A 27,104-nucleotide genomic window follows, 5' to 3' on the forward strand; every position below is an offset into this window, starting at 1 on the left:
CCAAAGGGGTGATGCTGCTTTTCCCGCTCCTCGGTGCAACCACCCCCAGCGTAAAGAGGAGCCTGGTCTGACCCCCGTTACCTGGCAGGGTAACACCTGAGAAACACCCGCGCTGCCCCCACCCTCACCCTCCACGCCTGACCGAGACCCTCCCCACCCCAGCCCGCCCCTGCGCGGCGCCTTTAAGCCCCGGTGCGTGATGTCACTCCGGCTGGGAGACACCGTGCGGCGGGCGGCGGGGCTGCCGCGGGGAGCGCGGCCCGGTGGGGACCCCCTTGCCCGGCGGGACCCCCTGCCCGGCGGGACCCCGCGCCCGGAGGGGACCGCTGCCCGGCGGGACCCCCTGCCCGGCGGGACCCCGCGCCCGGAGGGGACCGCCGCCCGGTGGGGACCCCCCCCGCCCGGTGGGACCCCCCCCGCCCGGCGGGACCCCCTGCCCCGCCGGCGGGACGGGCTCGGCGGCGCAGCATGGGCAGCTTCCAGCTGCAGGACTTCGCGGCGGGCTGGGTGGGCGGTAAGTGGTGCCGTGGGCTCGGGGGGCGGGGGGGGGGGGGGGAACGGGGAGGCAGCGAGGGGGGACAGGAGCGTGCGTGGGAATCAAATCCTTCGTGTAACCTACGGTCTGTGCCTCCGACCGGCGTGCTCATACCAGCGGAGGCGCGGTTTGCTTTGCTTTGGCTCAGAAGTACAGTTTAATCCAATTTCCGCGGGCGGGATACTTCAAATTTAAGTGTCAGTACGTGTGATGTTGCTTTGCGCCCAGGGAGGTGGGGGGCGGCTGCCAGAGCCACCCCGCAGGCCCCCGGCCCCCGCCGGCTCTCCCTTTCTTGCTCTCAAGGCTGGAAGCACCGCCGGGCTCGGAGGGGAGCTGCCGGGGCTCGCGGCAGCCAACCCGGGGTCCCCCAGCCGCACACACCCCCGGGGAGAGGCACCGCCTGGCTTTGACCCCGCGATCCCGACAGGGCAAACAGTCTGATGGCCAGGGCGGCGATGCTGGCACGGAGGGGGTATTGATCCGGTCTGCTGAAAACGCTGATTGCAAACACCGGGAAAATAGACACCAGAAAGAAAAGGAAACGCGAGGATCTGTAAAGGCACCAGGAATGTAGTATGTCTTACAGAACTGAAAGTTCCCACTGGGTTTAACAGCTGATAAAGTGCACGGCTAAGCTGCACGCTCCCGGGATGGGCTGCAGGAGCGGCCGGGCAGAGGGGCAATCGCAGCACCGGCCACCCCAGACCAGAGCTCTGCCCAGGCTACCGCCCACGCCAGGCTCAGGATATGGGTGTGAGACGGCTCATGGATCCTGACCGGCCGGACGAGGTTAATAGGTTAGCTGACTCTAAAAAAACCGGAACCTCTGCCAAAAGGTTACGCGAGCAGCTGATTTTTGGATCTTTGCAGCCTGCGGAGGCTGTGCAGCACGCAGTCGCTCCCTCTGCCCCGCTGGCCCTGTGCTATTGCCACACACCCCCAGGAGTGGCACAGGACGTCTGGGGGGTGACAACCACCAGCGCTCAGTGTCGGTGGCAGCGGCCAGTTTTCATGCACAGCACTGGACTACTGGTGGTCTCAGGTTAAGGTTCAGGAGGAAAGGGGACATTTTATAATACATTTCCGAGTAAAGTCATAATGTGTTGACCAACGACATGATGCTCTTTTCAGTCCTAATCCACTACAAGTGAGTAATTTCATGTAGTCTGTAAAGCACTTGGGGACACTGGTTTGCATGGAGACTTGCAGATGGGAAAGCAGCACAAATTACCCACCACCTCCACAAACACCCTAAAAACTGCCGGTGTTGCTTGCAACAAGCACACAAAACCATATCCTGGCCACACTACATGGGTTGCTCCGTCCTCCCAGAGAAGGGGGAAACCAAGCTGTGCTCTGCCCTGCCACGGGGGCTCCTGGCAGTGAGCAGTGTGTGTAGGTGGGCAGGATGGTAAGGCGGAATGGGCCAGTTTCTCCCAGAGAACCATGGGGAATGAGGCTGGATGGGACTGTAGAGATCGATACAGAGCAGGATCCTCTTTATCTGAATCATCCCTGACAGGTATCTCTATAAACTGCTCTTAAAACGGCAAAGGCTGGGGGTTCACAGTCCCCATCAGCAGTCAGCGGTAGTGCAGCTCTCTATCTGAGCCAGGAGAAAGCATTTCCTCGTGTCTAACCTGAATCTCACCATTTTGAGGCTAAAAGTTTGCATGAGCTTGCAAGAGTGCAGGGGGGGTTGTTCATGGACAGCTCATACAAATACAACACCTCCTCCTCTCACTTGGGTGCCTTTGAGATGTAAAGTTGATGGAGTCCAGGAGAATATTTGGGGGAAGATGCACAAGTGTTTCTGCCCAGCTTTTGCCTGTTGTCAGAGACAGGGCACTGCGCTGGGCTTTGCTCTGGCTTGGCCCAGTACGGCTGTTCCTATGGAAATCTCTCCTCCTCCCCTATAAACCCATCGCTTCCTGTCCTGTCACAAAAGCTTCTTCAATGTTTTGCGTAACACTTTGCTTTTATCCCCAGGAGCTGCCAGCGTGGTTGTGGGCCACCCCCTGGACACGATCAAGGTAAACCACTTTGAACCGTGCTCTCACGTCACCACCCAAAACTCCACCGACGGGGAGGTGGCCTCTTTCTAGATGACCCTTCTAAAGACCTTCACTTCCCCCATCACTCCAACGAGGAATTTAGCCTGGGTAGAAATATTTTCGTAGACTTTAGCCTTTCTTCCTCTCCAATGCTCATTTCGAATGAGAAACTAAAAGAACCGGCTGATAGGTGCGAATTCCTCCAGTGAGGATTAATGCTGATAATTAAACCTGGCCTCACTTAATGTGTGGTTTACTGAACAGTTCTGCCAATGTTTTATTGAACTTTGCCACAGACGAGTATTCAAAGGGCAACGGGGGAACTGTATTTGTTTTATGGCAGGCACATTTTTATGTGTTCTCCTAGTGTTGGCAACGCTGGAAGGGCAGAGTGCTGAAATTGTTATCCCAGGGCTATGAGATGCAATATTTACTATTCCCGCAAGACAATTATTCCTCAGAGGGAAGGGTTTAGACATGTAAGAAGATATTCGCTAGCATGATGCAGACAAGCCCATGCACACACCAATACAGCCTGACCCAACCAAGTTGACCATCCCTACTGATGCAGAGATATAGAGGAAGATCCTGTTCCTCTCTCCTTTTGCACAGCGTGATAGGCATCTCTGGCCAGCTTTCACTGCTTCAACTGTTCTGCCCACGTGCTCTGATCTGGTTTAAGCCTCGTTGCTGGCACCAGGCGGGGCTGTTAGATGCAGCAGACCCAAGAGCCAGTGGTCCTGTTTGCACCTTAGAGACCCTTGGAGGGAGATGGGGAGGAGGCAGGCTCCAGCATGGCACATCCTTTCCCCAGCCATCACAGCCATCCCCTCGCACACAGCTGGCTCTCCTAGGGTTGGGAGACGGCCTGCAAGCCCTATCCTTTCTGAGCTGCTAAGGTGATACCAGCCCTTGGAGCAACGCTGTGTGAGGATGGGTGCAGACCCCACGCAGGAGGAGCCGCAAGGCTGCCCGCACCATCCCAGCGATGGGCAAGGCCAGGGAATGGGCAGCGCAGGCAGGCTCTGCCCAAGGGTTGCCAAGGCGATCTCCATCTCAGGCTGGCCATCAGGGCGTCGTTGCCAGGTTTGGGGGAGTTTGGCAACAACTGATCCTGCTGGGAAGCATCAAGTTTCTGGATGCCAAGAAAGAGCGAGCCCATCCTTCAGTGCTTATAAAGACAACTGTCAGGCTGACCCCTCCGTTGCCCTTGGCTTTGGACATGGCCTGGGAATACCAAGTAGGCAGACTTGTTATCTTTCCAAATTTAGGGGAAGGGAAGTGGAAAGGAGAGTTTTTATATGGCACTAAGCCAGCAAAGGGGCAGCTCAGCAGCATTTGCAGCCTCCAGGGGACTGGGGTTCCTTCCCCACCTGGAGGAGAGGACAAGACTGAACGAAAGATTGGATGGGGTATGTGGTATCTGCACCATGGTTCCCATCAAGCAGGCCTCCTCCTTCAGCTGGCCCCTTCCCAGCGTCGCGGCTTCCATCAAACCCAAGCAGCTGTTTTTCCGCAGCTTTGCAAAACTCTAAATAGTTTTACATTTACTCACTTTTCATCCTCCATATTGCATTCATTTCCCCAGAACTTTCTTCAGTTTCTGGGTGTCACCCAAGGGCCCTGTCTAATTAAAATGTAACAGAAAGGAGAAGTTTTCTGAGGGACATCCATACTGCTATCAGCTGACTTTGACAGAGATGCCAGCAGGGATTTCAGCGCTGGGTGTTAACAGCTTAGCTAAGGGGCATATGTGCAAGGAGCAGCTTGTGAGGACGCTCAGTTGCCCTCAGTTACTCAAAAAATGCATTAACTTGAACCTCTAAATACCTGGTTACTGTGTAAAAGAAAAAAAAACAAGCCCATGGGGGCAAAATGGAAATGTCTGGGCTAAGCGTGCAGATGAAGCCAGGAAGGAATGCAGGTCTGTGCACCACGGTTGCCCTGTCCCGGGCTGCTCGGGGTGCAGCCAGCCTCCCCGCCGATCCCCCCTGGCCCCATTACCCCCCACATGAGCCACAGTGTGCACAGATCTGCACCCCTGGCCCGGGCCTGCCTGCGTTGCACAATGTGTGCTGCATGAGCCGTAGCTGGCATCGTCACGTACCAGCTTGTTTATAAGGGCTCAGTAAATATTCTGCTTTCGCTGCCACCTTCTTCGTGGCCTCTGGCCAGGCGCAGAGCGGTGCTCGGTGCGGGCAGACGGCTGCACAGAGCAGCCCCGGGGTGAGGGGTGAGCCCGGGTTTCGGTCCTTCTCGCTCCCCGGACGGGTCCCACAGCAGCACCCTACCGGCCAGCCTCTTGCAGGGCCCTGGGCAGGGCTTTGGGCCAAATCATTGTGTCATTCAACCTGCCGTTTGCTGTCCAAAAGCTCACCCCAGGCACGAACTCCGGAGGACACTCACTCCTTTGGGCTTTAAATTCCCAAATAAAGTTCCTGCTTCACCCTGGTGTAAGTCAGGGCTGAGCCATTGGAGGGGACCGGGCACTTGCCTCCAGCACGGGTTGGCACTGTCCCTCCAGGCTTCATTTTGCCATTCCTGCTAGCAGCAATGCTGATGGATACAATCAGAAATGCTGTCTTCATTCCCTAAAAACATCCCCGACAGAGCACGTGTGAGTGTCTTCCTATAAAAAATGAGCTCTGGCCTCAGCCAAGATTAACTGCTGAAGCCCCAAGTCCTGTGAACCAAATAGGGTTTCCATTTCCTCACACACCTCTAAGCCCAAAAAAATGCATCACTTGTTGGTATTTTGTTATTGCAAACTTGTGAGCAGCTTGAATGAAAGATGATCTAAATATGTGTGTGCATGTGTTTGTGTATATATATTTATGTGTGAAGGGGAAAGCATGTTGAAGCATACAGGCTTTGTCGTGATTTACACGCCATTTCTTACAGCTGTTGTAGGCATCTTTTGGAAGGGGTATAACCATTGCTTTCCAGAAACAAAATGTCTTTGTTGGAAATGATGTAAAAATGTATTTTTGAGTGAAGCATGGAGAATTTCTGTGATGTATTCTATGATAGTATTTCTATGTCTTAAAATCCACCTTGTATCAGAAGGGCCCCGGAAGCCTCCCAGGGGAGCTCTCTTCTCCATCCTTAAGCAACGCATGCCAACCTCCACTGAGAGTCCCCAAACAGAGGAGAATACATCACTCTCCAATCTGCACATAAATCAGGACCTTGCCAATGACAGCACTGCACACCAGCAGTCTGCTGCAAGCGCTGTGCCCGGCTGGGGTAGCTGGTCTGGTCTCGAGAGCAATTTGACAGTCATCGATTCCAGATGTCGCAGAAAGCTTCAGACCATTGAGGTCCTGTTCAGCCCTGCTTCTGGCAAAGTTCAAGGGGGGGGGGTGGATGCATATATATCTTATTTTATTGCTCTGTTTTCTTTGAGCTAAGGAAAGATTTGCTCTCAAAGCAAAGTACACATTGTTTATGTAGTATGAGCTTTCACTGGGCTGGATTTTAATCGCATTTCATGAATGTCTTTTGCAGACTCGTTTGCAAGCTGGACAAGGATATGGAAATACACTCAACTGTGTTCTCACTGTGTACAGAAATGAGTCTGTAAGTACTTTATCTTACTTAAAATGTGCTGGTAGGAAATGCAAATAGATAAACAGCTAAATACATAAAGCAATCATACAAAATCACAGTTGACACCAGCAGTTATATGAAGACCAATAAAGTTGGTGCAACTGAGACTGCAAATTCCTACAGCCTTCTCTTGCTAACGCTAAGGTAACTCTCTTGGTTATTCCTATAGGGAAAAGAGACATGCCTGGCAGGGAGTGATAAATGACATTGCCCATGTCTCCGCATGGGTCAGGGTGTTACATCCACAGTGGCTCTTTTGCCTGTACCTGCTGGCAAAGCTCTACCGCAGGTATTTTGCTGACTTTGGTGATGCCAGGACAGAAGCTGGCCATAAGAGGGACTTTTATATGGGTTCCTGTGCTTTCAGCATATCCTGTATTCTGCACAATGTTTACAAGTCTTTAGCAGTATGAACTAATTTTCATTTGCTCAGCATGTGCAAATGGTTGGTTCCAGGAGACATCTGGTACTTGGATTTGCATTTCTGGCCTGATAGACAAGTTGGGGTTTACTCTGCTCAGTCCTGTTCGCTCTCTTAACTCCTGCTCCCTTCCCTGGATAGGTGGCCGGCTTCTTCAAAGGCATGTCCTTCCCGCTGGCCAGCATCGCTGTCTACAGCTCCGTGGTGTTTGGCGTCTTCAGCAACACACAACGGCTCCTCAGCCAGCTCCGCCACGGAGATCCATCTCAAACGCCAGCACTTGCCGACGTGGCTTTGGCCAGCATGGTGGCAGGGTTCGTCTCCGTGGGCATCGGCACTCCTGTGGACCTGGTAAAGATAAGGCTACAGATGCAAATGCAGCCATACATCAAAGGTAGGAAGCAAGAGTTTCTTTTTCCTTTCTCTGCCAGTTCTCAGTGTTTACCGAGAGCTTTAGGACAACTTTGCTTCAAGGCCTGGCTCTCTGCTGCCTTGTGCTGCTGCAATTAAGCTAAAAATGCTTCCTTCTGCCTCAGGATGGACCCCATCCTGCTCAGCTCAAGAGGAGGGTTTTTATCAGTGACATTGATCAGATCTCTGCTGGCGTTCCCAGCTGATTGGGATCTATAACAAACACAGGGGCAGGTCTCAGGACCTGGAGCCACTGGAGCCGCCTCCCCCACACGGCTGTGGGGCAGGAACAGCAAGTCCCTGGGCTGTCGGGTCCCCTGGAGATCCCACCAGCTGCCAGCGGTAATGCCAGCTCTCCATCTCCTGCTGCACACTCTCAGCCCCACATATATTTGCCCATAAACCCCTCTCTGTTATTCCACCCTCCTCTGTTCAAAAGCAAAAATTTCACATGTACATTTGAAAACGGCTGGCTTATTCGGGGCAGGGTTGCAGGTAACCCAGGCGCAGGCAAGACGGATCGGGAGGGGACACTGGCAGGATGGCAGCGGGCAGCTGTAACCTCTCCAGAAGCTGCAGGCAGAAGGAGCTGCTTCTGCTCGAGGCAGCAGCTGAATTTCATCGCAGGCTGCCAGCGCGGAGCAAACCCTATCGGAGCACATGCACAGCCGGAGCACATGCACGAAGAGACGGCGCAGCTTCAGAGCTGAACAGCTTGGATTTCAGCAGTTTCACAAACACCATTCTCATGATTACAGTTGCGGTGCTTAACTGTGAAAAATTGACATTTTTGTATTGGTTTGATGAAATAATATTATATCAATTTTTAAAAGCCTCCATGCAGCTTAGCAACCTAATGCCCTTTCCAAAAGCAGCTTGGTCCTCTGTATCAGAAGGGCCAGACTCTGAAGATGCCAAGGCTTTCAAAGATGAAGCTTGGCACCAGATGTGGTTAAAATCCATGAAAATTGGGCACGTAGCCTTAAACTCATTTGGAAATCTCACTGGGCACATACCTATTGGGAAGCATGCAATGCAGCTAAGAAAAATCTGTCCTGAAGTGTCTAAACATCTTTTAAAAATGGACCTAAGTCCCCTTTCTTAAAACTTTATTTCCCACACTACATATTGATCCCAGCAAAAGAAAATGGATGGCAGTGATTGCTGTCTGTTCAGTGGCGGTAGGCTTTTGAGAGGAGTTCTGTACCAATATAGCTACTGTAACAGTTGTATCTTTTTTTGCAGCAAACATTAAACTAAAGCCCACCGTTCCTGGATTTCCTGTGTACCGAGGCCCAATTCACTGTTTTAGGACAGTCCTACAGAAAGAGGGGATAGCAGGAATATACCGAGGCGCGGGAGCAATGCTTCTGAGGGATGTTCCTGGGTACTGCCTCTATTTCACCCCTTACACGTTTTTCTGTGGATGGATTACCCCTGATGGATGCATTTCCCCTAATCCCTCCTCCATCTGGCTGGCAGGGGGTGTAGCAGGTAAGCACCTTTTTTTCCCACAACACTGGCAAAACAAGGACAGGAAGGTTCCCAGCGGTGGCTCAGGGGCTGCCACATCCTCCTGGTCACCACGAGAGGACATGGGGCTGAACGACCTTCCTCCCCCAGGGCCAGGTCCCCTGGCACCACGGCTGCGCTTTATGACTTGACAAACTTTATGGGAGTTGTGTTATCAGATCTTCATCAGGGTCAATGTCAGCGAGAAGGAAAACAGCCAGCGCCTTCATCTCCCTGGACGTCTCGCAGCAGCCTGCGTATCACATTGCCAGTGATACACGGCAGCCAAAGTGCCTCCAGAAGAGGACTTCAACCTGTTGGCTGCCCACCAGGAGGGTGTGCACCCTACCTGCACGGAGCAGAAGCAGAGCTGACTGTTACTGATCATCTTTTTTTCCTGTGTACACCTGCCAGTAAGACTGGCATGTGCGTCCCCCTACCACGCTTACATGTGTAAGGTCACCCCTACACCCACTCCCCATTTCTCGGCCATTTCTAAATTGCAGGCCCCTAAACGCAAGTCAATCCTTAGCTCAGGTAATAATTACAAAATGCCCTCTCTGTTTCTCCTGCAAATAAACAGAGCCCTGGCCCATCTGGAAAGCTGCTCTAGTATGCCCCAACACTCACGTAGGTCCAAACTCGTCTGTCCAACTGGGCCACGTGTTGCGGTCACGTGCTGACCTATTTAGAGAGGCAAAACGTCCCACTCAGCTGCAGGCTGATCAGTGCAGATAGAGGGTTTCTTTATTGGAATAACGATGTATCTCAGCTGCATGGAGCCTAATCCTGGTTGCATGAGATGGACCAGCCTCTTATTTGCATTCTCAGCTCAAACTTCGCTTTTCAACAGTATTATCTGAGGACTCCAGTTTTTCTGAAAGCGGCAGCTCCCCGCAGCTCGGGCTCTTTCCACAACACGTCCATGCTCCACCAGAAGCACGGCAGAAGATGTATTTGCACCTGGGGGAACACCTCCTGCCTGCATTTGATTACCAGCGTAACCCCCAAAATCTCAATGCTTCTTTCAGAAACAGGGAATTTTACTCCCAGAAATACCGTTCCTGTACCTGAGCAGGGTGAATGCCCTGAAATGAAAATCCCATGAATATGACGTGGTAGATGAGAGGTGAATTTCTGAGTTCACTGACCTGCGACCAAGGAAATATAGAGAAGAAATTGTTCAAATACTTCTGCATTTTTCTAGGAGCCATTTCCTGGGGGACTGCTACTCCAATGGATGTTGTGAAAAGTCGACTTCAGGCAGATGGAGTTTATTTAAACAAGTACAAAGGGACCCTTGACTGTATCTTGCAGAGCTACCAGAACGAGGGCTTAAAAGTAAGTGGTATTTGAAGTAAAATCTGGGTATGAGGCATTTAATTTTCAATTGGGAAATACAATGGCTGTTACAAACCTATCTGCAGGGTTGAGAGACAGCTAAAGCGAGTTACTGCTAAATTATAATAATGACAGCAGGTAATTATAGTGCAGATTCTTTCTAAATCATAATAGTGAGAGTAATAATGTGCCTTACAGCAATGAAAAAATGAATGGCTGGGGGTCACAGCCGGCTGGTGTAACTGACTTAAAATAACACTTCATGTCAGTGCATTTAATTGTGAATATGATTTGACATCATAAATCAGAGGTAGAAAATCTTGCCCCTGTGATTGCTTCTACAAAATGCAGAAGTCAAATATTTCTCACGGACACCGAAGTCAATGGGAACTGATTCCAGTGGGACCGGGTTGGCACCCCGGGTGCGTTTGGTTGCCTTGGGCAATGCTTTGGTGGAACTGATGCTGCCCACCCTCAATTTGCACCAAGGCAGAGTAGATTGAGAATGCTCTTAAATCAGAATTGCTTCTGCTTCAAATGTGAAGAATGCATGCCAAAAAAACTTATCCCTTTTTTCTGACTTTGTTTATTAGTGTAATAAAAGTTGTTTGTTCTACCTGCAAACTTTGCCTCAGTTAAATGTGAATGGCAGAGAACCAGGGTTTGCAGCTTTATTGCATTGCCAATGCATGGTTACGTCTTCTGATATTGAAATAAATCTGTATTTAAGTTGTCATCAAAACATCATGTGGGCTCTTAGCTCCAAAGTGTTAATTTTCACATTCTGAGGGAAAAGTAACAAGTTACAAAAAGAAAAATAACCTGCAAAATCACAAGTTAGCATGATTTAAATATTTGCCAACATGCCACTGTGTTATGCCAGCCGTCACAGGAGCCTGCAGTCTGGTTCATTTTTTGCCATTGAGTGAAGAAAGTCACAGCCATATGAAGCACAGGCACCTGGAGAGATGCTAAAGACCATGCTCGGAGGGTCAGAAGAGGGTCAGGGTGCCCTGGGCTCTATGCAGACCACCTGCCCTGCACGTTCAGTTTGGCATGCAGTTTCACAGTAAAACACAGGGTGGCTGAAAAGGGAATTTCCATGTGTCTTCCCTTCTCTCTCCGTCCTCATCCTCACCCCCTACCCTCCTTGTCCTGCCTGAATATTAACAACTAATTCAGGCACTTAGGGTTTTTCTGTTTGAGGTCTGAGCTGCTTGCAGTTTTTCTATCATACCTGACACCCGGACCAAAGCCAGCAATAGGGTTAAGTAACAGCTGATGATAAGACTAGATCCTTCTCTCGTAAGGAAAACCTTTTTATGTGTTGGGGGACACAGAACTGATAAACGGCAAACCCAGCTCTGGATGTTTTCATTCTGGGACAAAGGAACTGCATTCACAGTGCTGAAAATAATTGCCTGGTGTACACAAAAAAATGTAAATATAGCCCTCTTCTTTCTCCGTAGTCAGGTGTGTTCATTCTGATGAGAAAAAAAGTATGCCTCTGGGCTTTTCTTCATAAATCTTCATTATTATTTAACTTGGGTCTCTCGTGTTACTTTACGGACACTGCAAAAATTTGAATTTCCTCCCAGAAAATTCTATGTTTCCTAGCAAAATAAAACACCCCAATAAATCAAGTAATATCCTAAATATCCCAATATTGCAATTTCATGTTGCAAACTCTATTCTAAACAATGTGAAGATGTTTTGATTCTGTCTCGTACAAGTCAGCACTATGCACTGGATTTATTGGATACAAGATATAGTCATGTTTAGCAGACCTCAGTATTTCAGGGAAAATGCTGGTTAGACACTTAAATCTATGGGCTTCTGGTTCTTGCAGCCAAGATCCTCCGCGCTTTCAGAATAGCTGTGGGAGCTTTGCCTTTGTAAAGCCTGGAAGGGAGTTTGCTTTGCTGATGTTACTTTTCGTGTCTATTCTGAACTTCTGGTGTTTAGATTAGTGACCACAGTGATTAGCCTGGGTGGTTAACGGAGTGATTGCGTGAGAAACAGGCCAGCAGAGATACTCCCTGCAATCATCATTTTGCAAGCAGGCTCACCCCAGAGTGAGTGGTTTGTGCACACCCTTGCACATACCAGGCAGCAATGCCTGTGGTGAGGGGGGGTTTCGAAGGGAGACAAGCCAATGCCAGGAGCAACAAGGGCCCCTTCTCCACTTTCCAAAAAGCACTTTACTGTTCAAGCACTTAAAAGCCGCAGCGTCTTTCACTCTTGTAAGTGCCACCATCTTTTAAAAAAAAATATATTGAGTAGAATGGGGAAGTCTGGCTGTATAAATTCATATTTATTATCTTAATGAAAGAAAACTCTGGGATATGTATGAGCACCAAAGCTTGGCCTTAGGAACCGACATGTGAGAATATCAGCTTCTATCGAATACTTTTTTCCAAAGCCGGTGGCAAGAGCTAGTTCTCAGCAAGGTACAGAGTAAGCCTCGTTTTCTGCTGATTGAGAAATTGTTTCTATGCTCAAAGGTGAAACCTGCAAAATAGTCCGTGTGGCACAGTGCCCGTATCGGCCGGGCTGGCTCACAGCCACACTGCTCCCTCTCCACTTCCCAGACGTCTTCTGCACCCATAGACCCAGCCCCAGGAGTCAGAGCATTTGCTGCACGAAAGCAACAGCCTTCTTGTTGTACCCTGGGGTTTGCATGATCCTCGCACGCTGATGTATGCAAAGGGAAGAAGGACCAGTAGCTAGGTAGACCAACACTGGAAGACATTTTAGATTTCTTGCTTTCTGCTCTACACCAGTGGCATGAGGCCATTTTTTACCCTTTACCTCTTGTAGCTCTTGCTGGCAGATAGAGAGTGGGGTCCATAGGGAGCATGGAACACAATGGTACCAATCCAGTGACTTTTGCCATTGCATTTCCATTCTCCAGACTTCAGCAAAGACCAGCAGTGAGAGCGTATCTCCTGAGCAAACCAAGATTTGGTTCTTCAGAATCCCACCATGACTTTGTTCAATGCTTTCTTCTTCTTCTTAAAATAGCCAGTATATTCCTATGCTCTAACCTTTCTCCATCCCCAACAGGTCTTTTTTAGGGGCATCACGGTCAATGCAGTGCGAGGATTCCCAATGAGTTCAGCCACGTTTCTTGGCTATGAACTTTCCCTCAAAGCAATGAAAAGAGACCAAACTGAGACCAATCCTTAACTTCCAGGTCAGCGCATAAAGACCCTCTAGCTTTATTAAAATTAGAGAATTAATCTTTGAATCAAATGGAGTTGCAATTGTATAGATCTCTGAAAGTCAGATAGCTTACATGGCTACCTACATCTGAATAGTCAAACACTTTTCAAATTTGGGTCTGTGGGATTTGGAGCAGACAATAGATGTGCCGATGGATTTTGGTTTCATTCCAGATCTCCTGGAATTTCATTGCAATCTGTTCTGATTGTTGTGATTGTTTTTATTAGTATGAATCAGAAAAGAAAATTTGAAAGGAGAATATTCTCTAACATTTTATAAATTTTGAAACACCATTCTCACTAGAGTCCCTGCACAGTATCCTTTTCTCCCTTGATCCATCCACAAAGACCTGAAATAAGCCCTTTCAAAGTGTCTTGACTGTCAACTCACAGTTTTACTCTTTCCCTCATAAACCTAGGGTTGCATAAAGGAGCAGCATTAAAAATATCTGGTTAAAGAAACTTTTTTAGCAGTTAAATGCTCAAGATTATTCTTAGCAGTCTTTGCTGTTTTCTGCAGTACTTCATAAACCTCCTTCTTTCTTATTTCAAAAGCGTTGCCAAGAAGACCTGAAAGTCTCCTACTTTCCTGAGCCAAATCAGCATGTGGTGTTGGTGAAGGCTCAGCTGCTCTGACCGAAGACTCCCATCCTGCACCCACAGCATCTGCTTTCTCTTCTGCCACGGGCTTAGTCCCTGGAGGACTCCAAAACCTGCACCAGCTCAATCAAATCCAAAGACCATTTTCTTATCTTTTACTCTGTTGTCTAAAAGCACCTTAATAATTCCCATGGTAGTGTTGGGCTTTATCACCGATGACATTTTCCCATTGAGCTGAGAGAACAATTTACTTCCCTTACCCACACAAGTGAGACACCCAAACCCAGCCCACCCGACATCAGCCAAGGGAGCGTCTTTTGTACAACACTGCGTATAATGCTCGACTTTCTTGTGAACAAGGAAAGGAGGAGGTGTGGTGGGTGCGCAGGTGCTTTTTGTGTAGGAAAGTCTGGATTCCCACCAAATCCTAGCATGCTTTCAGCATCAAAGCAATGGATGACTCCACCCGTATGAACGGATACTCGCGTTTTACACCACAGAACTCTCCAGTTTGCCACAATTTAACACGTTATCATGAAAAAATGTGAAGGGCTTCAACAACTTCAGTCTGTTATCCAAGGTATAAATTAAATTGGGAAACAGGAGGATGTTAAATTCAGAGACTAAGCTGCTCTTTTTCTTCAGAAAACAATAAAACAAGTCTGCACTTCATATAGATGGCTGCCTCTTAATTTACCTAACTCGCCTTGCGTAGGCCTCCAGCGACCTGCTAGAGGTATCTCATTACACCTTCTGATCTCCCTGACACGACAGTCCAGCTTGCCAACTGCCAAATCCTGCAGACATCACTTTGCAGCCTTGAGAGACGATCACCAAAGGAAGTCTCTTTAAGGGATGCAGAGTTTATCCCAAACTATTCTCTAAAATACATGGGCCAGCTTCTGACCTCCAGCTCTTTGCTGCAACCCCACTGAGACAACTGGGGCAGACCCAGGTCTCTCTTTGGTCTACCTCAGCCTTTCAATTATTCCAAGATCTTTTACATCATGATTATTTCTGTTTATGCTGTTAAATATCTCCATGCTTTATTTTCTAAGCATGGAGCTTCTGATGCCAAAACCCAAGAAGAACCAGCTCTGCTGGGACAAGAGGACTCTGGTGGCACTGGCAGGAGAGGCTGAGGGTAACAGCCTCGCATGCACAGGGACATGCGGCATGGGGGAACAGTCTGGGACAACACTGTCCTCTGGGAAATGTATGGTTCCCCCCCATCTTCCTCTGGAGAAGAAGAGCTCTGGGGAAAAAGCCCAGCAATGGCAGTTTTAGCAGATGCCCTCAGTAAAGGTTTCTGAAGACAACCTGGAGCAGCCGTCCAGCTTTCTTCCCTAAAAGGAGGAGAAGGAAAGAGAAACTCCTACATCCCCTTCCCTGGATGAATGGAGGAATTGGCGACAAGACTTGAAGACCTCAGCAGAAAGTGCCTAAAACCTCGGGCCTGGAGCAGTACTCAGAAATGGGGTCCCCAACCTTGGGCTCCTCTTCACTGCGGCCCAAATTAAAAACAGCAGTGTGGCTTCCCCCAAAACTGGCCTTAAAAAGTGGGAGAAACAGCTGGTGTTGCTTCATCTCAGGACTTGCAGGAGGGGAGGCTCACAGTGCCTTTGAGCTTGGCAAGAACACAGCGAACTGTTTTTGATAAACAATATGGATAAAATTGATGAGCCTTCACACAAGTATTTGTTGCTGGCTGCATTTAAGGATTCATCCTTTCCATGTTACCTGTTTTAATGCATAAACGTAAAACATGTTCTTTAGATGCATGATATCATATGTCTCCAGGGATAATACTTGGGGAGACTGATTTTTCAGTGCAAATAAATGGTGTTGCTTATCTGCCTGCATTATGTAAAATGGACCTTGAATTAATTAAACTGATGAGGTTTGCAACAAGCTGTGTATCTGAATGATCCTGCCCTCACGGTGCCCAGGTTTGGTCTGTTCAGTGCCTCCCTGGGCATAAAGCCCTGAGGCCCACGTTGGAATTGCACGGTGATTTTTCCTGATATTCTTCATACAATTAAACCAGTTTTGAGACGGATGCCCAGGATTTACTTGGACAAAACTCTCGTGGAACACACACCTGCCAGAAGGAGCTGTCAGGGAGAGCTGTGGACTACCCGGTGTAGAAAGGGAGCAGAGGGCAGAAAGCTTTTAATATAAAAACATGAAAAGCAAGTGGGAAGTGAATAAAAAGCTTTGGCCACATGATGGCATCCTCGTCTGTGGCAGGGCACAGCCGTGTGCCGCTCGCTGGAGCTGCCAGGCAATCTCTTTCTGTCTTGTTCCATTCAACCCCGAGTCCAGGTTTGCTGCCAGACCAGCACACGCTCCCTTCCCAACAGGGCAGCCCCACACTGGGCAGCGTGCAGGTGATTTTGGGGTGACCCTGCCCTGCCAATGGCTTCCCTAGCCCAGCAGCACGGAAGGCAAGCCCTGGACGCACTGGTTAATCAGTATATCACCCCGTTAGCATTCATAGAGAAACCATGAGTGAGGCAAAGCAATGCCAGGCTGGAGCATGAGGGTTTTGAGGGTGACAGCAGCCCTGGCCACCGTGCAGGAGGTCGGGCTGACACTGGGTCAGGCACAGAAGGGTTGGGACAAGTGGCTTTTGAGGCACAGCACTTTGTGGTACAGTTATACCCATCGCTGTGATCGATCACAGCGGATCCCTGCACACGGAGACTGATAAATAATTTAGTCTTGCTTTTCAAGTGGTGAGTGCATGGCTGTGTCACTGAGGAAAGAGGTCTAGTGGTGGGGTTGGGTGACACCGCAGGGGGTCAGCCCCATGTCTCGAAGATGAGGGATGGCAATTACAATTTATGCACACAGAGACTTGACAGGTCTGCGTCTTGTGAATGATTTTCTTTATGATATATCAAATGCATTAATTTTTAGAGATAATATCAGTATCATTATCCATTGATAGAAATTAGGATCTCTAAGGAATCCTTTTCAGGCACCTGCTGATGGGAGTTTAAAACAGTGCCTTGCCTGGCAGGCAAGCAGCCATACATACAGCTGATTCAAATCCCTTGTATGGGGCACCGATTGCATTATGTTGGTGGTTTTGTCCCTGAATTACACAAAAGAAAAATCCCCTGTGTCAATGTAATTCAGGATACGGACCTGCTCCTCTGTCAGTGCTGTGGCTGTAGTGACCTACCGTCGGTGGCACGTTCCCCAGCACCATGCACGCTGGAGCGGGAGAAGCCATCTGCTTGATAGCTTGTTCACAGATGCTCACAGAGTCCCACATTTCTAAGATAAATGCAGTAAATCCTGAAATTGGTCAAAAATGAGAATGGAGACCAGAAGGACCAGGGATACCTACTTCTATGCTTTTCTTGCCTGGAATATGAAAGCATACTCAGACCTGTCATGCCTCAAATGAGTCTGTAATTGCCCAACTTTCATGTCGCTAGTGGTGTTCCAGCTCGTACAACACCCCATATTACTTAATGAGATGCTGGCTGGGTAGCTGTTTTTCCCAGTTTATGCACTATGTAGTGCTACGGAAGGAAAAAAAAGTAACAGCAGCTTATTTCCCCATTTAAAAAAAAAAAAAAAAAACAAAACCAAACAGGAACCAATTTCCCAGTGAAAAGCTATTTTTCTGGACAACAGCCCTGACCAGGAGGAAGGTCTCTGGTGCTGACAGAAGCCTCGTGGTGCCCACAGGGCGTGAGGTGGGAGCAGGCTGAGGCTGCCCTCTGGCCAGGGGGCAAGGAGGGGGCCACCTTACCTCCCTGTTTCTGCATCCCCGCTGCTGCTGGGCACCTATAACGTCCTTGAGTCCTTCTCCCAGGCAGGGTGCTGCTGACATCCCATGCAGGAGCTCACCCCCAGCGGTTTTAGTGCCTGCTGAAGGCCTGCCTGTGATGGCTCCGGGCCAGGTGAGATCACAGTCCCCATCTCGGTTTTTCTTTCTCTGTTGTACTCTGAGGCAGAGGAGTAGGTGACGTCTTTGCAGGCATTAAGATATATTATACCTCCTTGGTTTATCTGCAGTTCCTTGTTCTGTCGTAGAGGTTGTTACAGTGGAGATTTCTCTCCTAGACATTGCACTCATGTAAGCCGAGAAGGCCAATGCCTATCTTGTACCCGTGAAGAAAAAGGTAAAGTGTAGAGTCAGAAGAAATGGTGAGATCCAAGGAAAGAAGTGAGAAGTTGTTCAAGTTGCTAAATTGAATATAAACTGCACAAGAACAGCTTCCTTTCGCTAAAGCCATCTTCTGCCTATATATGCTCCTATAGGGATACATAGACTGATCACCGCCAACTTAGATAAGTAGTATGGAAAGTATCCTTCCAGAGATAGGCTCCAAAGGGAATTAAGCCATGCAGTGAGGGGAAATTTAAGTAGCTACACTGATTTTCAAAGCAGTTTTCCTAAACTGTAGGTCCTGCGACAGCTCCAGAAGCAGACACTATAGTGGAACAACCAACCTGTTAAGAGCCATCCATGCAGTAGAAGGAGAGTATTAAGGGGGTCTCAGAGGTCCCCTATGAGGTTTCACTGTAAGATATAAAATGCTGGACACATCAAGAAATCCTTTCTTAGTATAGGTGAAATACTAAGGCTACTGGACTGTAGAACACCAAAACTCTGAAAAGAATACAAAGGTCCTCCTGAGTGATGGAGAAAGCAACAGATAACCTTGGGTCACAAGGAGAAACATTTGGAGAAACAAGAACCTTGCAACTGGGGAAGCACAAGCTGAGACTGCCCGGCTGCCAACACCTGGTGCTTCAAGACTGGCACCTACACAGCCTCGCCTGCTGTAAAAGCACCAGGACTAACATAGCTCATCTTCATGGATTGGACTGGCTCATGGTCTACTCCCCCATGTTTCAAAACATTTTTGCACTAATGTAGCCTACTTTACACATAGTATAGAAAATCCTGCCCACTCTTGGAAGATGGCCAGCCTATTCTTACTCATGCAACTAGGTGTGAACCAATATCCGTGCTTATTTCATTATTAAATTGTGATTGCTGTGTTTCAGTCAAGCAGTCTGCAGGTGGTTTTTCAATGCTTCCAGCATGAAAAGCAAGCTGCAATGCAGGTCTGGCTGGTGGAGGGCCCTAACGCAGCCACGGAGTGAATGTCTTGCGCTGTCTGTCTGTCCTGCATGTTCAACCTTCCTCTGCATGCTGCGCTGAGAGGGAAATCCAGCACCCAGAGCCATCTCCTAGTGGGACAAGCAAGGAAGGGTGAGTGGACTTATGATCTGAGACCTCTGCAATGTTTCTCTTTCCTGGTGTGAAAGCAGTCAGGCCTATAAAAGCAGATGCTGAAGTGAAGAGCAATGACATCAGGAAAACCTTAAAATACAAGAGAACTGGTGACCTTTGTTGGCAATTCCTGTTTTCCTCTGCTTGCTTCTGGAGGCTGTTGGTTGAGATGCACTTGCAATATGTGCAACACCCAGCATGGCTGGCATGTTGCTGTCAGGGCTTTTTCTTTTTAGATGCCTCAGGTCTTGCTAAGTATCATTGCAGCATGGAAAGCTTGGTTCCCCTGCTAGAAAACCCAGGAAAGCTCTGGTGACTGTACTATTGCATGAAACAAGGATGACTCGCAGCTCTGAAGGTCCCTTTCAGGTGTGCTCCCCCATCTCACAGCTCCTGAGCATCACTAGTGTTGATTAGTTAGTTTAAATGGTTTCAAATTAATTAAAACTCTTCTGAGAGTAATGGGGGCTCCATTACCTACAGAAGCTAACGTGAGTCCTGAGGACGTCCCATGGTCCATCTGCTAGGACAGGGCAGAGCATATGGCTATCAGGAGGTGCCACTGCCCTCTTCAAGCTGAAATGTGAAATGTTCCCGGAGTTCATCTGGATTTTACACCTTTCTGTCATAGGCAATCTTGCTATTATTATGCTATGGTTTACCCTTTCGTGGAGGAATTAGAATGACCCTATTTTCCTTTATTTCTACACTAGCATATGTCATCTTTATCTAAAAGAAAGGAAAAAAAAATACTCCAAGCCACCTTATCTCTGGAAAATGAAACTATCAATAGCATCTTTTCACTTGTGGTCTTTGCAAGCTCTTACATCTTGATCAGTGTACACAGCAAATGTAAAATGAGCTGGTATGTTATCTTGGTATTTTTCTTCTACAGGGAATCTTTTTTCTACATGAAAAAAACCCAAACTGTACACAGTTTCTTGGAAACACTACAGTGGGATGCAAATTCTCTTATGAGAACTCAGATCTGGAGGTTCATGCTGACCAGGCTAAAATAATTATTTGGAAATCGGACGTTTGTGCGACATTTTCAGTCAATCGACCTCTCATCAAAATAGGTGCATTAAAAGAGATAATGTACATAATCAAAAATGTACAGACCATTAGATGAGCATTTCCAAAAAAGCCAGAGGGAACTGCCTGTAAGAGACCACAGAAATGTATTGGGAGAGTTTTGTGTGTTCACCTTTTCCAAATACCTGTTCTGGGCTGAAATCTTACAATCCTGTTACTTTAACGTTGTGATCTTGAACCAGACACACCCAGCTGATGTGCTGCCTTAGTGTTGGCAGTACCCTTGGCTGAAGGAGCTCTCTGCCCTCTTCCTTACTCTGCTCGTCACTGCATCCTTATGTAGGGAAGTGATATGAAGTATGGGGATATACGATCTGCTAATGCACGGTCCTGCCCCAGGCTGACCACAGCGAGTTTCCCCTTGCAGGTTTCCCAATGGCAATGTAGGGAATGTTTCTATGGGCTAATGCACCTACTACCTTTGAGCTTGGTGACCTTTATTAAAAATCTTGGGTTTCAGTTCCTTTTGTTTCTCATTTTTCCAGCCAGAAAGCTTAAAAGGGAAGAAAAAGCTTCAGAAAGACCAGACTTAGCATTGGTGGCTCCCCACTTTGACAAGCGGCCTTTTGAGGCTTGTGGGTTTGCGACCTCAGAGTGAAGTGGACTCACACAGTCACCCTCCTACCTACTGCAATTTGGCTACTGAATTTATTATGAATTTGTTTCATTTTTTTTGAGTGATGTTGAAAAACCTCTATTTCCTCTCTACATTTTGGCCTGTGTTGCTGAAAGAGAGATTAAGGGAGAGGAACAGGGAGAGATCAGATACCTAGACGTGAGGACAGAAAATAAACTGCTGATCATATTTAACACACAAATGACAATATATTTGTGAAAATACGTTGCCACAGCTGGTCATCAAAATGAAAACTTTTAAAATATCAAAACTGTTTAAAGATTATATAAAAAAGCTGGTCTTTTTGCTGGGATGGCAGCAAATATTAATTTCCACGGTCTTTGGATCAGCCTCTAAATGCCGAAATAGAGCCTAAATTCTCCAAAGAGAAGCCGTAACTGGTGCCACTTGCTTCTGTGCCCAATCCACTGCTGCTCTAACCAATACATGGGAAGTTCTTTCTCTGCCAGTTTGACTTCTGGTGATTTCTGATTCACTGTAAATTGAATACAGCTTCTTTGGTGACCTATTTGCCCTGGAGCAACAACAGCATGAGACGGATCTCACAAAGCTATCAAACAGAAATGAAAAGATGTAGAGATAGTGCTGGCACTGCTGGCAGATAGAGACTGCGAGGAGGAACTGCAGGCTCGGGGAGCAGCTCAGGAGCAGGTCTGGAAGCCCTTCCATTCTGATTTTCAAGTAGTAACAAAAATACAGATCTTGTCCTTTTGGGCTATAGGCCTGGGAAGAAGGTATCTGATCTGCTCACTGTCCAGTGAACATAATTACATTTCATGTATGGAAAGGTCCTAATTACATATCTTGCATATAATTTATGCCACCAATCACTTTAACTTACAGAGCATGGCTGCTGCATTGAGACATCATTCCTTAGGTGAAGAGGCCCTAGAGACCCTGCTAAGTATATCAGATTTTGTAAAATCCTTGCAAAGAAAGAGTGTAGCAGCTACTGGGCAAAATGGGATTTCTAATGAACACATTTTCCTTAAAACCAAGAAGCAGTAGAAACTCCTGGCTGTCACAAAGAGCCCCTTGCCCCTCTCCCTCCATGGCTTGTTACCATATTCCTTGCACAACCTTGGCTAAATCAAAGATGCTTGTGAATTCTTTCCTTTAAAACCATGTAAAATCATTTTTTCAACCATCTGAGAAACCAAGTGTCCCACAAATGTTGCACATAATTTATTTCCTTCAGGGATTTATGCTTCGAACTAATTGTTCTAGCTCTTGCTGTGGGGCTAGAACAGAGAGCTGAAGAAACAGAGCGCAGCACGCCCATTGCTTTGCTTGAGCAAAAAGCTGTTTCCTCAAGGGAGACCTACCAGACACGGAAGTCTCTACTGCTTTCCAGGGAATCACAGGCTCTCAATCACAAATCAATGATTTTAGCCCTTCTCTAACAGCCCAGTGCCTTGAAAGATGCCACTGCCTGGCTCATGAATGCCATCCCTCCCCGCGATATACTTTTGTGCGTCTGTTGATCATAACGTAACCTGCTGCCAGCTTTAACTTGCCAAGGGAGGGTCTCTGGCTTTTTCTAGGTATTCCCTGGGGCCTGCGTGAAAGCTGCAGCTTCCTAATGGGATGTACACTTCCCACACTAAATCACCTAAGGACGAACTTCAAAGAAAAGGCAGGGAACATCTACCCCAGCCTGGAGCTGGTGCTCGGTGGGCCAGCAGCGAGGCAGGGGCAGGAGCAGCAGGCAGATCCACCTCCACTCCCCTTCGCATGCGGGCAGGCAGTGGAGCCGCACTTGGCCAGATGAATTCCTTGCCGGTAGGCAAATGCCAGAGAAAAAAACAGCAAATTGCAACCTGGTGTTTTCTCTTTCCAGGACAATTTCCAGAGAGGTTGCTCTCATCCTTCAGCCAGACTGACCAGCGGAAGGCTCAAGCTTTTGGAGAAGATCTTTGAGGCATAACAGGATTTAAGACATAATAGGAGGGAAGCTTAAAAATCAACACCGGGGAGCTAAAAGAAATCTGAAGGGCTACCACTTGCTTTGCTGAAAAAAGAGAACCTCTGTGGCCACAGAAAGCTCTAGCAGACATTCAACCTGATTTGGAGACTCCATCTGAGAGAATTTCCAAGTTAATACCGTTTTGGTCACCTAGAACTATTTTTGCATCCACTCCTTTCTGCTTAAAAAGGAACGGGTGGGATGCAACACTGCAGTCAGTGTTCGCACTCTGAGGGCCCCATCCTTATCTGTGCACTGGTGCACTTGCACTTGGCAAAGGTGGGATCTCAGTCAAGGACTATGCGATCGCTCTCTGGACGCGGCAGCTGTAATTCAGCGTGACAACTTCTCCAGCCACCGCTCCACAACTCCATCCGTTTGTCTTTCTGCTCAACAGACCCCTGCAGCATTACCAACTTTCTTTGAGAAAGGTCCTGCTTTGAATCCAGGGGGAAGCCAGTCTGGAGCCTGGCAGTTTGTTTTCTCAGGAACTTTGGCAATGCTGAACATTATTGTCTCTTCACTTTCATGGAACCATAATTTCAATAAGCACAGGAGACAAAACCCACATCTGAAAAAAAAATGCTTTCATAGATTTTTAACCATTGTTTCCTGTTGGGGTGTGATATCATAATGTTCAAATTAATCACTTCTGAGGAGCATTTGTGAATTTCCGCAGTACTAAAGAAAAGTCACTGCAGTAGGTGACTCAATTCCACGTTTGATTTCTCTAAAATGCTGTCCAAGCTAGTGGGAAAAAATAGTGGGCACCTGGTATCAGTTTTATAATTGGGTTTTTCCATATTAGAATGGGAATTTTGTGAAGACTCAATTAAAAGGAGTGTCCTCCTATTCTTCTGTCACCCATCAGACTGAGTTGCACATGAATGCCAGCATGCTGTCATACATACTCTTCTCTTGCTTGCTGCTCTCTGTGCAAGCACAGAATTGCACTGTCCGTGACATTATCCGGTATACAAAATATCTACTTGTAAGTGGCTCTTTATCACCTTAATTCTGTAAAAATGCATGCTTGTAAAGTAGATGATAATAAAAACTGACTTCTCACTTGTTATTCTTTCAGGAGGAAAGTTCTGTAAGTTGCCCATGTAGGGAGACAGCCGTCAGTGTGAGTACATTGCTTTTGAGAATATCATGAAACCAAACAAAAATGTACTTGTGTGTTGAACGCTAGCGATGCTGGATTTTAATGCTCACTCTTTTCATTTTCAGTCATGTACATGTCTTCCCATTGCTGAGGTAAGTCTGTATTTTTAAGCTACTGTAATTGTTACAGAAGTTCAGTATTAACTGAGTTTAAGTTTGTTCACTTTGCTCTTTATATAACTTTTGCTTTCAGTTATGAGGAAGATTTTAATACATTAGTAGCAGCAAAACTGAGCTTGATGAATAGTGGTGGGGAGGGAAGCAGAAGTCCTCCCATTATCACTGCAATCAGAACCAAGCCCAGAGTGAGGCAAAAGTCCTCTGTGGGTTTGACTTACAAATCAAGAGATACAGGTTCTTGCTTTGAAAATCTCCGCAAGACCTTGTTTCATGGTTAGGTACCTAAATACTGAGTGAACCTGGGCCAGAGATGTCAGGCCTCAGATGCTCAGCTCTAGGTGTATCCAAAAGCCATTTCATTTCTGTAAGCCTCTTCAGATATGGTGAAACCCAGTATTAGCTGAAACTATACTTCAGAGAGGTTACTTCTATGGTTTGAGGTTTTCTGAGATGTGACAGGTGTTTCTTATGGCATACATGATGATTCAGTGTTTTACAACCCCCCCAAAGTTCCTGTATCGGTTTTCAATAGAATGCAAAATATGTTACGTCTAATTGTGACATGCTGCCATGTTTAGGAATACGTATTTCTCCTTTCTGTACATAAACACAAAATGCATTCTAGCTTTTTCTAATGCCTTCTTCATTTAACAGCCTGGCCACGAATTGGCATGCTTTGTCGAAGGAACCGATCACATGCTGAAAAACAACATATCTTCAAAAGCAGTAATTGCAAGGCTTAATCTATCCTTTCAGATTCAGCTGGGTAGAAACCTCTGTAAAGTAAGACTTTTCTTCCTTTTCTATAGACCTTTGTCTACCTTTACAAAAGAAATGATTTTTTATAATTTAAACATTTGTAGCTAAGTGTTTGATTAATTTCAAATGTGTTTTAAACACTCATTTTATGCAGGAGCCAGATATGATAGCTGCAACATGTGTGAGGCAATGGAAAGCTATTAAAATTGGCAGAGGAAGCAGGCAGATGGGTTCTGCCCCACTGTGCCCTTTCCCTTCTCCAAACCCCTTTAGCATGAAGACCTTTAAACATAGATCTCTGGGAGAGGACCTTTATTCAAATTGCTTTTCTATTTTCCTTTCTCAAAATGTGTTTCTACACTAAATAGTAATGATATAAAATGAGAGTAGATGTGCAGAAGCGGCATGGCTGGGAACAGGCAGGCAGAGACATCCTTCTCTTCTGGAGCATTAATTCTAACTAAGCTGCAGTTTCTTCAAGGATGCTTGGGCATGAAATACTGCTGTTACCTGCAGCGTCTTCAAACTTGTGATGATGCTCAGGAAGACTCCTGAATCCCCAGATGCCTTTTCTAAGGCAGTGAAACATCCTTTATTTACATACTGAGCAAAACTGTTGTGTAATTCAATGAGACGCAGAAGATGCTGCTGCTGCAGTGTCTCAAGCTCCTTTAAACTAGCTTCAAACTTGCAAGGGGGAATATTGTTAGAATGGCATTGCAACACCAAGCAGACCCATTCCCCTAGTCTTACCCAGCTTCTCATACTGCCCTGTCTGCCCTGTTTTCTGGGTTAAAACAGCCTAGTTTAAATTACTTCAGCTATAACTATATGACAGTCCAGCTGTCACCTTCTTAATCACCATGAAAAGCCATTCTTACACTCACTGCTCAAGGAACAGTTCTTTAGGAATTGTTTCTGAAATCCTTGCTTAGCTCCAAAGATTGTATATTTTAACTGTTTCATCTAAATCCTTTGGTTTTTTACAAAATCTTTTGCAAACCAATCTTTATTCCTTTTTCTATCACAGAGCCTGGCACGTGGGGATCAATGCCAGTACAAGACCAAGGGAAACGTGAAGGAATTTTTGAATAAAATCCTGAGAACCTATCAAACAATCCATAAATCTAGAGCTTAAAAAAAAATTTAAAAGCTTTAAAAAACCCAAAACTCTTCGATAAGAAGAGGGAATGGAAAAGTTATTTATTGTATTTATTGTCCCCCTGAAATATAAAAGGTGGAAATAACAACTGCTAAACCAATAAAACTATAATTTACCTAAGCACCAAAAGTATTCAAGAGCCTTCATTTTATATGTTTGTACTTGGTGAAAGGTTTGAACATCCTGTTTTTGTACCAGTGGGTGTCAAAATGCTTCTGCAAAGCTCCAGTCCAACAATTTCACTGACGTGAGACGCTACAGCAAAATGCACACTCTGACCACTGTATAGCACCAGAAATATTTGTGGACTTGAGATTCAAACAGAAATTCTGTGTTTTCTTTCTGCATCACTTTTATTTTTTGATAATCATAGAATCATTAAGGTTGGAAAAGACTTCTGAGATCATCAAGTCCAACCGTCAACCCAACACCACCATGCCCACTAAACCATGTCCCTAAGCGCCTCATCTACACGTCTTTTAAATACCTCCAGGGATGGTGACTCAACCACTTCCCTGGGCAGCCTGTTCCAATGCTTGACAACCCTTTCGGTGAAGAAATTTTACTGAAATTAATATCTACACACTTTACTGAAATTAACATCTACACACCATGAAAAAGTCGCTTAGCTTCTTTCTTGCAAGGTTGCAGATTTTCCTGCCCATAGCCACTTTTTTTTTCTCCTTCTAAATATTCAGTAGCAGAGAACTCATGAACATTTTAACATACAAAAGCAAGACCATATCCAGGGTTAATTACAAGTTCTTAATGGGCTTGTGTATTTGGAAAGTGTTGTGGACAACTGTTTCTTTCTCAGGATGTATTTAACACTGGCTTCAAAGAAGATCTTTCTATAGTGCCATGAGCTCAGATACGCTTCTCTATCACCTCTCTGCTCAGCTCAACAGAAACAAAAGAGGCTTATCTCAGCCACCTATTCCAGCCTTACTAGTAGTTTCTTAGATCTCTTCACACAAGGCAAAATCCCAAACAGGTGAGGGAAGGTCAGATTTCATGTTCCAGAGAGGAACAAAAGAGATGAGGCATTGTAACAGGGCTGGCCTTTGAGATGGAGGATCTTAAAAAGACCTCCAACGACCGTCATTTCTTCACCACCTCCACTGGAGTATGGTGGATTTTTCAGACTTCAAGGAACAGACACAGGCATATATTGATGGGATGAACATGTTTCTAGGATCAAAAGCATGATGAAAACGCTCATCAACTA

The 27,104-nt window shown here is 46.8% G+C and overlaps 2 protein-coding genes across 4 annotated transcripts; both read left to right on the forward strand.

Annotated features, from left to right (window-relative positions):
• Positions 1–412: 412 nt before the first annotated feature.
• Positions 413–22,636, forward strand: SLC25A48 (solute carrier family 25 member 48). Of its 3 annotated transcripts, XM_076349850.1 has the most exons (8): positions 413–514; positions 2,525–2,568; positions 6,097–6,168; positions 6,761–7,013; positions 8,276–8,524; positions 9,750–9,883; positions 12,950–13,079; positions 13,663–13,749. In XM_076349850.1, the coding sequence occupies exons 1-7, from the start codon at positions 469–471 to the stop codon at positions 13,070–13,072; spliced, it is 921 nt and encodes a 306-aa protein (XP_076205965.1). In that variant the 5' UTR covers positions 413–468; the 3' UTR covers positions 13,073–13,079; positions 13,663–13,749. The 3 variants fall into 3 exon arrangements, with proteins under 3 accessions (XP_076205965.1, XP_076205966.1, XP_076205967.1); XM_076349851.1 differs by lacking the exons at positions 12,950–13,079; positions 13,663–13,749 and adding an exon at positions 22,543–22,636; XM_076349852.1 differs by lacking the exon at positions 12,950–13,079 and having other exon boundaries at positions 13,663–14,381.
• A 910-nt stretch (positions 22,637–23,546) lies between these two features.
• On the forward strand, positions 23,547–25,992 carry LOC143165951 (uncharacterized). The gene is made up of 5 exons (XM_076349853.1): positions 23,547–23,659; positions 23,753–23,797; positions 23,902–23,928; positions 24,610–24,738; positions 25,745–25,992. The coding sequence occupies exons 1-5, from the start codon at positions 23,552–23,554 to the stop codon at positions 25,850–25,852; spliced, it is 417 nt and encodes a 138-aa protein (XP_076205968.1). The 5' UTR covers positions 23,547–23,551; the 3' UTR covers positions 25,853–25,992.
• Positions 25,993–27,104: the final 1,112 nt, after the last annotated feature.

The sequence above is a fragment of the Aptenodytes patagonicus genome, chromosome 12 (assembly GCF_965638725.1).
Source record: "Aptenodytes patagonicus chromosome 12, bAptPat1.pri.cur, whole genome shotgun sequence".
In the NCBI taxonomy this organism is placed as follows: domain Eukaryota; kingdom Metazoa; phylum Chordata; class Aves; order Sphenisciformes; family Spheniscidae; genus Aptenodytes; species Aptenodytes patagonicus.

Excerpts from the sequence above, each read along its gene's own strand:
- SLC25A48 (XM_076349850.1), top strand. The coding sequence starts at position 469 with ATGGGCAGCTTCCAGCTGCAGGACTTCGCGGCGGGCTGGGTGGGCG. Across the intron at positions 7,014-8,275 it reads AATGCAGCCATACATCAAAG|CAAACATTAAACTAAAGCCC; the intron begins GTAGGAAGCAAG and ends CTTTTTTTGCAG. Across the intron at positions 8,525-9,749 it reads GCTGGCAGGGGGTGTAGCAG|GAGCCATTTCCTGGGGGACT; the intron begins GTAAGCACCTTT and ends GCATTTTTCTAG.
- LOC143165951 (XM_076349853.1), top strand. The coding sequence starts at position 23,552 with ATGAATGCCAGCATGCTGTCATACATACTCTTCTCTTGCTTGCTGCTC. Across the intron at positions 23,660-23,752 it reads GGTATACAAAATATCTACTT|GAGGAAAGTTCTGTAAGTTG; the intron begins GTAAGTGGCTCT and ends TTATTCTTTCAG. Across the intron at positions 23,929-24,609 it reads CATGTCTTCCCATTGCTGAG|CCTGGCCACGAATTGGCATG; the intron begins GTAAGTCTGTAT and ends TTCATTTAACAG.